At 48.8% G+C, this 13,267-nt stretch overlaps 1 protein-coding gene across 2 annotated transcripts in view; it reads right to left on the reverse strand.

Annotated features, from left to right (window-relative positions):
- Nucleotides 1-13,267, reverse strand: part of LOC129812848 (formin-like) — a 122,233-nt gene that overhangs the window by 55,551 nt on the left and 53,415 nt on the right. For both annotated transcript variants that reach the window (XM_055864776.1, XM_055864777.1), the window contains exons 9-14: nt 7,276-7,337; nt 6,537-6,625; nt 5,294-5,423; nt 5,067-5,213; nt 4,928-4,987; nt 4,706-4,826 (exon numbers count right to left, since the gene is read on the reverse strand). In XM_055864776.1, coding sequence (XP_055720751.1) covers nt 4,706-4,826; nt 4,928-4,987; nt 5,067-5,213; nt 5,294-5,423; nt 6,537-6,625; nt 7,276-7,337 — 609 coding nt within the window. The remainder of the gene's footprint in view (nt 1-4,705; nt 4,827-4,927; nt 4,988-5,066; nt 5,214-5,293; nt 5,424-6,536; nt 6,626-7,275; nt 7,338-13,267) is intronic.

The following is a 13,267-nucleotide window of genomic DNA, read 5'->3' on the forward strand; positions in this document are numbered from 1 at the left end:
TGTTTGTATTCAGCCATATTCAGCCACATACGCGTGCATAGCCCGGTGCGGTACATTCCAGCTCCACGTATCGGCCGGGCTAGATTGAGCGTTGAGCCGGATGTCATGAAGCCGGCCCAACGCATCTGGTCACCAGTGCGTCTCCTCGGGCCGGCTTACATGGCACCAGCCTTACGCATGGTGTCCCTGGTTCGCCTACATAGCCCGGTGTGGGTTATTGCGTGTCCCCAGTCCAGTACCACCAGTTCCGGCACCACGCACTAGGCCTAATGTGCGCCCCCAGGGTCCAGCATGCCCTGTTCCTTCTCCCCGCACTAGCCTGAAGGTGCGTGTCTTTAGCCCGGTACCTCCAGTTCCGGCACCACGCACCAGGCCTACAGTGCGTCTCAGTCGGCCAGAGTCTGCCGTCTGCCCAACGGTGCCTGAACTGCCCGTCTGCCCAACGGCGCCTGAACTGCCCATTTGCCCAACGGCGCCTGAACTGCCCAACGCTGTCTGAATTGTCCGTCTGCCAAGCGCTGTATGAACTGCCCGTCTGTACTGAGTCTTCAAAGCCGCCCGTCTGTACTGAGCCTGCAAAGCCGCCCGTCTGCCATGAGCCTTCAGAGCCGTCCGCCAGACAGGAGCCGCCAGAGCCTTCCGCCAGACAGGAGCCGCTAGAGCCTTCCGCCAGACAGGAGCCGCTAGAGCCGTCCGCCAGACAAGATCAGCCAAAGTCTTCCGCTAGACAGGATCAGCCAGAGCCTTCCGCCAGACAGGATCAGCCAGAGCCTTCCGCCAGACAGGATCAGCCAGAGCCTTCCGCCAGACAGGATCAGCCAGAGCCGTCAGCCAGCCATGAGCAGCCAGAGCCGTCAGCCAGCCATGAGCAGACAGATCCGTCAGCCAGCCATGAGCAGACAGATCCGTCAGCCAGCCATGAGCAGCCAGATCCGTCAGCCAGCCATGAGCAGCCAGATCCGTCAGCCAGCCATGAGCAGCCAGATCCGTCAGCCAGCCATGAGCAGCCAGATCCGTCAGCCAGCCACGAGCAGCCAGATCCGTCAGCCAGCCATGAGCAGCCAGATCCGTCAGCCAGCCATGAGCTGCAGTCCCTCAGTCCGGAGCTGCCGTCCCTCAGTCCGGAGCTGCCGTCCCTCAGTCCGGAGCTGCCGTCCCTCAGTCCGGAGCTGCAGTCCCTCAGTCCGGAGCTGCAGTCCCTCAGTCCGGAGCTACCCCCCCCTCAGTCCGGAGCTACCTCTCAGTCCAGAGCTACCCATCCGTCCGGTGGCGCCCTCTGGGATGGTTTTCAGTCCGGGACTTTCTACAAGGGCCGCCGCTCCAGAGGCGCTACCAAAGCGGGTATTGACAATGGTGGATTGGGGGCCTCGTCCCGCGCCCGAGCCGCCGCCATGATGGGAGCCACCCCGGACCCTCCCCTTCTGTTTCAGGTTCTGCGGCGGGAGTCCGCATCTTTGGGGGTGGGGGGGGGCTACTGTCACGCCCTGGCCTTAGTATTCTTTGTTTCCTTTATTATTTTAGTTAGGTCAGGGTGTGACATGGGGAAGGTATGTGTTTTTTGGTTTGTCTAGGGGTTTGTATGTTTAATGGGGCAATGTCTTGTCTAGGTGTTTGTATGTCTATGGCTGCCTAGATTGGTTCTCAATTAGAGACAGCTGTGGTTTATTGTCTCTGATTGGGAGCCATATTTAAGGCAGCCATGGGCATCATGTGTTTGTGGGTAATTGTCTATGTTGAACGTTTGTAGCTTGTGTGTGCACTAACGTTTGTAGCTTCACGGTCGTTTGTTGTTTTGTTTTAGTTCATGTATAGTGTTCGTTTCGTGTTTTGTCTCTCTTCTAAATAAAAGAAGATGTATTTTCCACACGCTGCGCCTTGGTCCACTGTCTTTCAAGAAGACGATCGTGACACTATCATTTGTTTTTCAAAAGGACAATGACCCAACACACCTCCAGGCTGTGTAAGGGCTATCTGACCAAGAAGGAGCGTTATGGAGTGCTGCATCAGATGGCCTGGCCTCCACAATCACCCAACCTCAACCCAATGGAGATGGTTTGGGAAGAGTTGGACTGTAGAGTGAAGGAAAAGCAACCAACAAGTGCTCAGCATATGTGGGAACTCCTTCAAGACTGCTGGAAAAGCATTCATCATGAAGCTGGTTGAGAGAATGCAAAGAGTGTGCAAACCTGTCATCAAGGCAAACGGTGGCTACTTTGAAGAATCTCAAATATAAAATATATTTTGATTTGTTTAACATTTTTTGGTTACTCCATGATTCTATGTGTGTTATTTCATAGTTTTGATGTCTTCACTATTATTCTACAATGTAGAAAATAGTAAAAATAAAGAAAAACCCTGTGTCCAAAGTTTTGACTAATTGTAATATTTTCCACCAAGTGCTCCAACCAGGGGAGAGGGGGATTAGAAATGATGCAGGTAATGTTATTTGATAGACTTAAATTCTAAATGTAGTAATTTAATAGATTACCTACCCCCTTTTTTAAAACAAAATATGTATTCTCTACCCTCTGCATGTTCCCTGCATCTTGCGCCTTTCTTTCAGCAAGCTGAGGAGACTATATTTAACTGTTATGTGGGGAGGAGAGGTGGCGGTACTCTACCCCAACGACTCCACACATGGAATTCCAACCGGAGCCTCTGTCGTAAAACAGGCTTCAGGGTAAAGGCCTTGCCTCGACCTGACATTAAGGGGCATTTAAAGTAAAGACACTGTCTGATTTGCCATGGTGATGAATGCCTAACCCCTCACAGGCCTTCTGTGAAACACTAAACTCCCCTGGGCAGCAAATGAGCTCTGACTGTTCTATTTTATTTGATACTATTTCATTCAGTAGCGTCCCTGCCTCACTGTCCACCCCAATTATCCAGCAGTTAAAGAGAGCTTTACGTGGCCGTGGCCTCCGCTAGCCCTGATGGGAGGAAAGGTCCCTCTCTGTCCCCACATAAATCCTTGGGACTGGGTGAACTAAGGATACTCTCCAGGAACATCTACATGTACTGTAGCCCCCAAAGGGACAGGCACCTCTCTGGACACATAGAAAGGGACAGGCACCTCTGTGGACACATAGAAAGGGACAGGCACCTCTGTGGACACATAGAAAGGGACAGGAAACTCTGTCGACTGATAGAAAGGGACAGGCACCTCTGTGGACACATAGAAAGGGACAGGAAACTCTGTCGACTGATAGAAAGGGACAGGCACCTCTGTGGACACATATAACTGAAAGCCTCAGAAGACACTAGAGAAAACACAGTGCAACATGCAGGTATTAGTCTACAGTAGCATTGCTCCTTGTGCAGGAGAGAAGGGGTGGATGGATCCTAGCCCTCCCCCCCCCCATCCCCAGAAAGAGACCCAGAGAGAGGTCATCACCTCCTGCCCAAACAGGAAGGCAGATCAAATGAGGATCATGTTTCTGCACGGTGGAGTGGAGGAGAGGGCAGCCACCAGGCCATGGAGTCTGACCTGCTCCCGTGCATCGTCTCGGACCAGACACGCACATACATACATCTGCTTGGCTACTTAGGAGAGCCTCACTCTGGGGAAGAGCGATATGGAGAGAGAAATATATAGCCTGAACATCCCTGAACCTTACCAAAGCATCAAAGAGGAGGGCAAAACAGGAGTCATCATGAGGCTCCCTAGCCCTGCTAATCTCCTCTCCTTTCAGCAGTACACTCTCTACAATGTGTTAGACACAATTAAGATGTGAATGGAAGTCATCTGATATAATTAATACCATTTGGTTTCTTTAGGGTGGTTTATAATAGTGCAGCATAAATATTTATTCCTGGCGGCTGGCGGGGAGGATAAAAATGGGAGTCATAGGTGGACCTCACCAAACACTGAGAATTCACGCTCACTGCTCCCTGCCAATACCCCGAGGACTCCCGGGTGAGACTGTAACATTTTTTTTCCTGCAGTAGAGATCAAATAAGAGGGCCCTTATGTTACATTTATTGTGTTTAAGTCTTCCATTTTTCCTAATAAATGAGTGACAGCTTGAGGTGGGTCTGGGGCTCTTTTGTAGACTCTTAGTATTTTTCCCCCAGGTCAGAGAGGATCAGGGTTTAACAGCAATCTGCACTAGGAGGGGAGAGTGGAGAGCATATCTAATTGCTTTCATATGCCATATTATTGGTTGATTTAAATAATCACAGACACCAGGGCGCTGGGGGTGCCATGCCTTTAACCCCCGGATGGCCCAGCGGACCACTGACTGACTGGCTGGCTGGCTGAGTCCCTGGCTAACTGACTAGCTGCCTGGCGAACTGGGCGGACCATGCCAGCGAGCACCGAGCCCCTGATACCAGCCACATGAACACGTTACTCATGAGAGTGTTGCACATTTACTGCATTCCCACCCAGCTTTCGTATCATCTGTAAACGTTTCAGAGAGATAGTCTTGCTTTGGCCAATATGAAGACACTGACAGTTCTCACATAAGAGCAGAGAGCATGAGCAGAGAGCATGATCAGGGCTGGGGGATATTCAGGAGTGATGATGTCATGCCTGTTAAGGAAAAGGTGCTTCAGAGTGTCTGAGATCCTGAATCTACCCTGAAACACGGGAGAAGACAGAATCTACAATAAGGATCCTACTACATATAGGTCAGGATGCCTCTCTGCATGCCTGGTGGTGTTCTGTGAGTTGATTATAAAAGAGTGAAACAACACATCTTACCAGTCAGGTCTCTCTTCAGCTTCCTCATGTCCTTTGTGAGGTCTTCAAACTTGACCTGAGCGGCCAGGAAGAAATCCTGTGGTTCAGGAAGTGGGAATGCACTCTTGTCTGTTCCTGCGTGCTGTAAACCAACAAACAACCCATAAATGACAAAACATGAGGAAAAACCAGAAGTCGTTAGCTTTTAGTCCATTGTAGATAATGTGTTCATAAATATTGTACCTCGTCGAAATTGCGCAGATAGTATGCAACCACATAATCCACCAGACTGATACGATTGTCCTAAAAGATACAAAGGTCAGACAGGAAGTATACTGTAGATAAAACCAGTATAATACGTGTTCATGTGTGATGAGTGTACCCTGCTCTTGACGTCCTTCAGTTTGGGCAGGATCTCCAGACCAAAGCCATCAGCTTGACCTCGCGTCCTGTTGCCTCCGTTCATGTAGTTCCCAAAGGCTAGGACCAGCCCCATCACATCCTTCACACTGCTACAGTCTAGCAGATCCTGACACACACACATACACGGTCAGCATGTTATAAGCTCATACAATAACAAACCAAGATTGAAGTCATATCCAGTCTTACTTTGCTCACGGTGGAGACTATTTCTACTTTGCGGTGGATGGAGGACATGGAGTCGAGGAAGATAGACTGGAATATGATGCAGTGGGACCGGCCAGAGAAGTCTGGAATCTGGGAGAGTTCATACAAGAACCTGCACAAGAGGAAATAATGTGTTATGACAAAATTAAACAAAATGTCCAACAGGAAGAACTATTTTTAATCCTTGGCTGCGCTGCTTCCACACACACACGGCTGAGTCAGTATGGCTTTTAACTAGCAGCTGATAGTCATGAGTCGTCCTGCTCTGATAGTTTGATAGGTCCAGGGTCAACTGAAGGAGGGCCAAAGCGCTGATTGATCAAAGGGAGCATCAGGCCGACTCATGTAAACAGGGACATATCCGAGGAGAGCAGTAATATCCTGTGGGATCAGGCTGCTGATGGAGGCAGACACTGAGTGGGTATGACTCACAGTCTAGTGACAGCTCTGTTCAAACATGGCCCTCAACCCCACAGTGACAAGTCATTAACAGGCCAGCTACGTTTAACCCCCATGGGAGAGACGCCTCTCTGAGAGCCAGCAGCCGTCTAACTCTCTTGTTCACTCAGAGACACACGTGTGGACACAAGCACGCACACACACACACACACACACACACACACACACACACACACACACACACACACACACACACACACACACACACACACACACACACACACACACACACACACACACACACACACACACGCAACACACACGCAAACATGCACGTGTTTCGAGTCAGTCAGACAGCTATGGAGCTTTCAGATCATGGAGGTTGCAAATAGACCAGGAACAAATATTTACAGTCTGAGTAACAATAAGGAGCTTGGGTTATTTACTTATTAAAAGAGAAATAAACACATAATTGATGCCACCTTTTCTAAGTTATGTTTATGTTGAATATCTCCCTATAATGGTTTGGCTCTAAAGAACCACTCGATATGATGAGTGAGCCTCAGGCTACCAAAGACCAAAGTGTTTCATAATCAAACTGTTTGTCTCTGGCTGTACACATTAGAAACCACATGATGCCTTTCTAAAAAAAACTCTCAGCCAAAATCAAAGTAGCCTCTGAAATTGTGTTGACGTGTTGAATTCACAGGAGGGGATGGCTTTCTGTGTGTATGAGGTTGTAGTTCTCTGACTGCAGTAGAAGTCAGGGTCCAGTGTTCTACTACCCATCTCCCTGAACCCTTGGGTGCTGGAGAAGTACTCATACTGTTCAGGCTTGTCCAGTAGCTTCACCTCATCCTCCTTGGATGTTTCATAGTGGTTTTTGATCTTCTCCAGCTCGTCACTAGTGGCCCTCTGTGATCACACACAAACAGGACAGGTTAGAGGACAACATTAAAGCTGTAACAATGAACGATTTAGACATTGTCAACGCAAAACAAGACAGAGTAGCAATAGACAAATGTTGAGTGTGACATCACTGAGAAATGAGCTGTAGGCTAGCAGATGTTATGGAGCACTGGTGTAGTTTAACAAAAGCATGCGGAGAAAAATACTTAATGGCCCAGTGTGGTCAAAAACGTGATTTTCCTGTGTTTTATATATATTTCCACACTATGAAGTTGGAATAATAGTATGAAATGGTGAACATGAGGATAATGCCCTTTTTTCGTGTAAGAGCTGTTTGAAAAGACGACAGGAAATTGTTGCCTGTTTTGGTGGTAAATTAGTTAATAGATCAATTAGAAAGAGAGTTCAAACCTCTCTGCCAATAAGATCTAATTTTCAGATTTCCCCTCCCTACTCAGACCACTCACAGACAGTCATCGCAGAATTCTTTTTGACCATTTTAATTGAAAACAATCACAGTAAGGAACTTAATTGTTACTATAAATTATTTGATATTGTGATAAAAACAGCTGCCTTGGACCTTTAAAAAGGAGTTTGGCACCTCACATTTCTCTCATGCTGTTGGATGACTTTACAACACACTTTTGAATACTCACATTTTCATATAAAGCCTCGATGGTCTCCAAGTCCACCACAGAGTTATCCACAGTCAAAACAGCTGGAACAGTACATTCACTTATTAGAGGCATTCTCTTATAAAGATGAAATATGTTGGGCAAGCATGCTGTCTCAATTGCTTCCTGGGTTTGGAGCCCAACTTGTCAGAGAGGTTAAATGCATAGACATGCTATGTACAAAAGGATTGGATAGCAACTAAACACTAGTATATTTCAGATGCTAACATACACATCACGGATCATCTTAACGCCCCTGTTGTGTTCCTTTCATGTTAATTCATTCTGTGTTCCCGGTCCAATACGACCGCCCCATTATAGCTGATTATAAATCCATAATAATCCATATATTATCACCTAATGTTGTGTTAGATGTTTTTACCAACTTACGTTCTTGTGAACGTTACAAGTTTTGAACTTCTATTTGCTATTTATGGCCTCTAGGCCTCATTGACCTGAGCTCATACAACTTGTTTTTGAGTAAAAAAAGCATAATCTATGGATTATTTTGACTATAACAAATACTCAGATGAAACATATTGTGCTATTTATCACAGAATACACAGAATACACCAATGTCATGATCAAAGATATGTCAAAGAGCCTCACATACAGTATATCGTTTGGTCATTGTGCTGCCACAGAATGAATTGTGAGCAAGGCCTCAAAAAAAGCTTAATATTTCAGAGCTGCGAGAAAAGTTCTATATATTATTGAAACTATGTTGCAATTGTTTGTGAGAATGCCAACAGGCGTGGTTCCTGTGGGGGAAAGATTCTATTGGGGAAAGGTTCCTGTGCAGGTGGCCATGGAAGCCAAGAAGGGGAGTGAGGTGTGTGTGTGTTCAAACACACATGCATGTGGGGGTCTGGGAGAGGAAGTGTGTCCATATGATGAATGGGCATGTGCCTGAACTCAATTTTATACACTAATTATAGTCTCACCCATTCATTTGTAATGACTGGTCATTTTTGACTGGGAACACCACAGGTGTACAAAAGGTAAATAAAACACCCAAAATGTTATGAAAATCATCAAAATGTATTTTGTGTGTTCAGATGCCATGTGTGGACAAAGTCATGGTACCTTATGACAGTCAGATTAAATGAACTACATTTTTCAGAGAGAAAACTTGTAAATCGGTCCAATTCGACCAAAACACAGCAGGAGGGTTAACTATCTACTTTAAATACATAATACTCATGTCTATTATTTTGTTAAGTCATTTAACATTAGACAACTTTTGAGGTCTGACATGTCTGACAAACTTTGATTTTGGAGTGAACTATCACTTTAAAGTGAGTGAATGAGAGTATTAGGGAGTGGTGGGCTATCTGGGAGTGTGGTCAGGCAGGACAGGGCAGCTGTGGTGTCAGAGCAGAGCAAAGCAGTGCCCAGACCACACCTCACACGGGGGCTCTCCTCTCAGGCCGACATACAGAGGACTAAGCCTATAGGCCACGGGTCACAGGAGAGAGCCTGTAACTGTTTAACCCCAGGACCTGTAGCCAGAACCACCACAGTCTCCAGTAATGATCTCTAAAGGGGGGCTGCATAGAGAGAAGAGGGGGGAGAGAGAGAGAGAGAGAGAGAGAGAGAGAGAGAGAGAGAGAGAGAGGAGAGAAAAAGAGAAAGTAAGTCTCTTATCAGCAAAAGAGAAAGAGAGTGTGAGAGAAAAAGTAAGAGATGGAGAGCTCTGCTCAGTGTCTCAGAGAGAGGAGTCATGGCTTTATGGCTGGGTGCAGGTCAGGGAGGAAAGGAGAGATCATAGGAGGGAGCAGACTGGGAGGGATGGCTCCTTGTCTCATAGCTGATATGGATCTGTGTGCTGTCAGTTGCAGACTGCAGAGCGACACCTGCTCTCAGATCAGCCTAGAACAGACCCAGTGTGAGTGGAAACAAGCCCCTCTCCACACCACTGTAGCTGTGTCATGTCTCAGAGTCACATGACTAGCAAAGAGCACCAGTGAAGTCAAGCCAGAAGCACAAGACTGTACTGTATATAGCGACACCCTGGATTCATTATGACATGTCACCTTCTATCTCCACACAAGGCCTCCAAATCAGAAGAAAAAAATCTGCGTCCCAGAATCCAAGCATTCTTCCACTGACGTCCACAGCTTCCACAAGCCCCTACGACCAGCTGGGGCAGTAGAGCAGCCCTGGAGGCTGGATCAGAGTGGAGAGCAGCAGTCTGGAGAGCAGGCTGGAGATGGTGGCCATTTCCTACCTCTTATTAGAGTGGATTACTCAAGGCCTCAGCACGCCCGCCATGCAACCGTCAATCACACACCAAAGGAAGGCCGAAGTGCAGCACAGTGCTCTGAGCCAAGGGGGCCAGGGCCTGGATATCTCTCCACACCGGGAGATCAAAGGAACCCCGTCGCAGCCTCACTCCCTTTCCCTCCACTTCTCACTCATCGCTCAGGGTGTGTGGTGTGTGTGGTGAGGTGTGGGGGAACCTCCCCTCTGCCTTGAACTGCGGTGGCCCAGGAGGTCCCCCAGCCAGGATCAGGCCCTCCGTCGGCCCCCTCTCTCCCCTCTCCCTGCACTGGGTAACCAGAGCCCCCCTCCCTTGTCTCCCCCCTCCCTAGTGGATGTAATTACATTACATGTCCCATGTCCTTTTAATTTGCCAACAAAGAGCAGGCAAGCAGGTGAGGCCAGGGACCAGGGCCCTTAGAAGTGCTTATTAGGCCACTCTGCTGAATTGTCAGATTCAAATTGTCCATTTCACCTACACCTCCCATTAAGGCTGTAGGAAGCAGGCTCATGCTGGGAGAGAGCAGGCTCTTTTATTGGGGGTTCTTTACCTCGACCCCGACAAAAAGAGGAGAGAGAACAAAAAAAATGAAAACCAAAAAGAGTAGCTTGGCGTTTGGTTTACATTGGGCTGCCGTTTTATAGTGGCGGTGTGGTGTGCAAAAGTGGATTTATACACACTCAGATCATTAGCAGGGTGTCGCTCCCATTAGGTGGTGGAAACCGTCACTGGCAACAATAAAACAGATCCGCCGGGCCGCTAAGACTGCCAAACCCTCCACTCCCAGTCGCAGTATCAACCCAACGCACCCAGGCTTAGAGCTATGAGCAGGACGGATTTATTCATCCCCCTCCCACCGCTTTTCATACCCCGCCAACACCGCTGAATTTCCTTGGGACTCCCACACGCTACCGCAAGAACTGGTTCAGATGCTAACCGCAGACCTGCAATGTTATTTTAGGGGTATGTGACGCAGATCACTTGCCAGCCATGGTCCCAGCAATTTTGAGCCCTACAGGCAATATCAAAATGTGCTAAAATAACCTAAGAAATAGGTTAAAATACCCAGAGATTTTCACGTGGCCCATTATATTAGGCTATCGATATTACTGGGCTATATCAGCCAATAGATTAGACATTGTTTGAAGAGAGCGGAGTTGGAGAGATTTGCTCTTTATCTTGAGCCAAGTTTTATAGCCTGCCTTTTAGGAGTGGGACTATTTTCAGACGGAGACAAATATGGGTGATCAATATGTATTTCTAGGCAAAGTAGCACAATGTAGCATAAACATATTTAGAAAGTACATTTCCTTGGAAAGATAACTGCTCCGTGCTTCTCTGCCCATTCATAGGCTATAGCCTAGTCTATTTAATTGAGACCATATGCGTACCTGATCTCACATGTATGGCTACTGAACTTGAAGCAGCAAGAATGATGAGAGCGGGTCACACCCTGACCTATCTCACCTGTCTTTGTGATTGTCTCCACCCCCCTCCAGGTGTCGCCCATCTTCCCCATTACCCCCTGTGTATTTATACCTGTGTTCTCTGTTTGTCTTTTGCCAGTTCGTTTTGTTTCGTCAAGCCTACCAGTGTATTTCCCTCTGCTCCTTTATCTCGATTGTTTCTGTTTTCCTGGTGTTGACCATTCTACTTGCCCTGACCCTGCCTGCCATCCTGTACCTTTGCCCCACCTATCTGGAATACTGACCTCTGCCTACCCTGACCCTGAGCCTGCCTGCTGACCTGTACCTTTGTCCCACCTATCTGGATTACTGACCCCTGCCTGCTCTTGACCTGTCTTTTGCCTGCCCCTGTTCGATTAATAAACTGTTGTTACTTCGATTTTGTCTGCATCTGGGTCTTACCTGAAACGTGATAGTACGAACTGGCCATGACTGACACAGCAGACCTGGGCCAGCTGCGCAACACCATCTCCTCCCAAGGAGCCACCATCAGTAGGCACGAGGAAATGCTTCAAGGCCTTAAGGAGGGGGTCCATGACCGAGCGCTGAACGCCATGACCGAGCGCTGGACATTTTGCTAGAGCAATTTCGCAGGATGTCTGGGAGGCAGCCTACCACGGTGGTAACCCCACAGCCCCTCAGTAACTCAGCTGTTAGCTGTGCCGTCTCATCGGTCACTCCACGTTCTCAGGAGCCCCGCTTACCTCCCCCGGAACGCTTCTATAGAGAGCCGAGCACCTGTCGGGCATTTCTAGCTCAGTTTGCCCTCATCTTCGAGCTTCAGCCGTCCCCTCGGATAGCTCCAAGATAGCCTACCTCATCACGCTGATGTCCAGTAGGGCTCTCGCCTGGGCTACTGTTGTATGGGAACAACAGCCGGCCAGATGCGTTAGCCTGGAGGGGTTCGTGGGAGAGGTGAAGAAGGTTTTTGATGCCCCGTTCTCCGGGAGAGAAGCTGCCCGGATGCTAATCCAGCTTCAGCAGGACTCCTGCAGTGTGGCAGACTATGCCGTGGATCTCCGCACGTTGACAGGGGAGAGTGCTTGGAACCAGGAAGCGTTGTTCGATATGTTCCTGCACGGCGTCTAGGAGGAGGTCAAGGACGAGCTTGCTGCTCGGGAGTTATTTACGGATCTCGATTCCCTCATAGATTTGACCATCTGATGGGCGATTACGGGAACAATGGAGGGAGAGGAAATTTGATTTCGCTCACACGTCCAGGGATTCCACCTCGCCTCCGAGTCATCCCAGAAGTCTCAGACGGTCCCATTGCCGAGAGAACCCGAGGCTTCCCGACATCCCCCGAGAGTCGCCGAAGACGCCGAGAGTCACCGCTTCCCAAGCCTATGCAACTAGGCAGAGCTGGGCTGTCGTCAGCGGAACGGCAATACAGGATCAACGCGAAGAGTTGTCTGTATTGTGGGACTCTTGGTCATTTTGTGTCCTCTTGTCCTTTAAAAGACCAGGCTCACTGATAGGGGCGAGTACTCTGGTGGGCCATATGGAGAACTTTTCTGCTTCCCTTACTCGCCCCCCTTTTCATTCCATTCTGCTATGGGGAAACCAGTCTAAATCTCTCTGGGTCCTTTGGTGACTCTGGAGCTTTTTGGACGCTACCCTGGCTTCCGACCTGAACATCCCCACTCAGCCCCTCTCCATTCCAATCGATGCTAGAGCACTGGACGGGCGCTCTATAGGCCGGGTCACTCATAATACCACTCCCAACAACCTACAGGTGTCAGGGAATCACAGGGAGACTATTTAATTTCTGTTCATCAAGTCTCCTCAGATTCCCGTGGTTTTGGGATTCTCCTGGCTCCAGCAACACAATCCCCTCATCAACTGGTCTACTGGTGCCATCATGGGCTGAAGTCCATTCTGCCACGCCAAGTGTCTGAAGTCAGTGCAACCTGCTCCGGGACGTCTTCCTGGGGGCTCGGAAGGTGCCCCGGACCTCTCCACCATTCCCGCGGAGTACCAGGACCTTCGGGAGGTGTTCAACAAGGCCCGGGCCACTTCGCTTCCGCCGCACCAACTATATGACTGCGGGATTGACCTTCTCCCTGGCACCACTCCGCACTGGGGACGACTGTACTCGCTGTCGGGACTAGAGACCAGGGCTATGGAGACCTACGTTGGGGACCCCCAAGCTTCAGGATTTATACATCCTCCGTCCTCTCCCGCCGGCACAGGGTTCTTCGTTGTAGAGAAGAAGGACAAGACCCTGTGCTAGGGCTGGGCGATA

This window comes from Salvelinus fontinalis, chromosome 16 (genome assembly GCF_029448725.1).
Source record: "Salvelinus fontinalis isolate EN_2023a chromosome 16, ASM2944872v1, whole genome shotgun sequence".
Lineage (NCBI taxonomy): Eukaryota > Metazoa > Chordata > Actinopteri > Salmoniformes > Salmonidae > Salvelinus > Salvelinus fontinalis.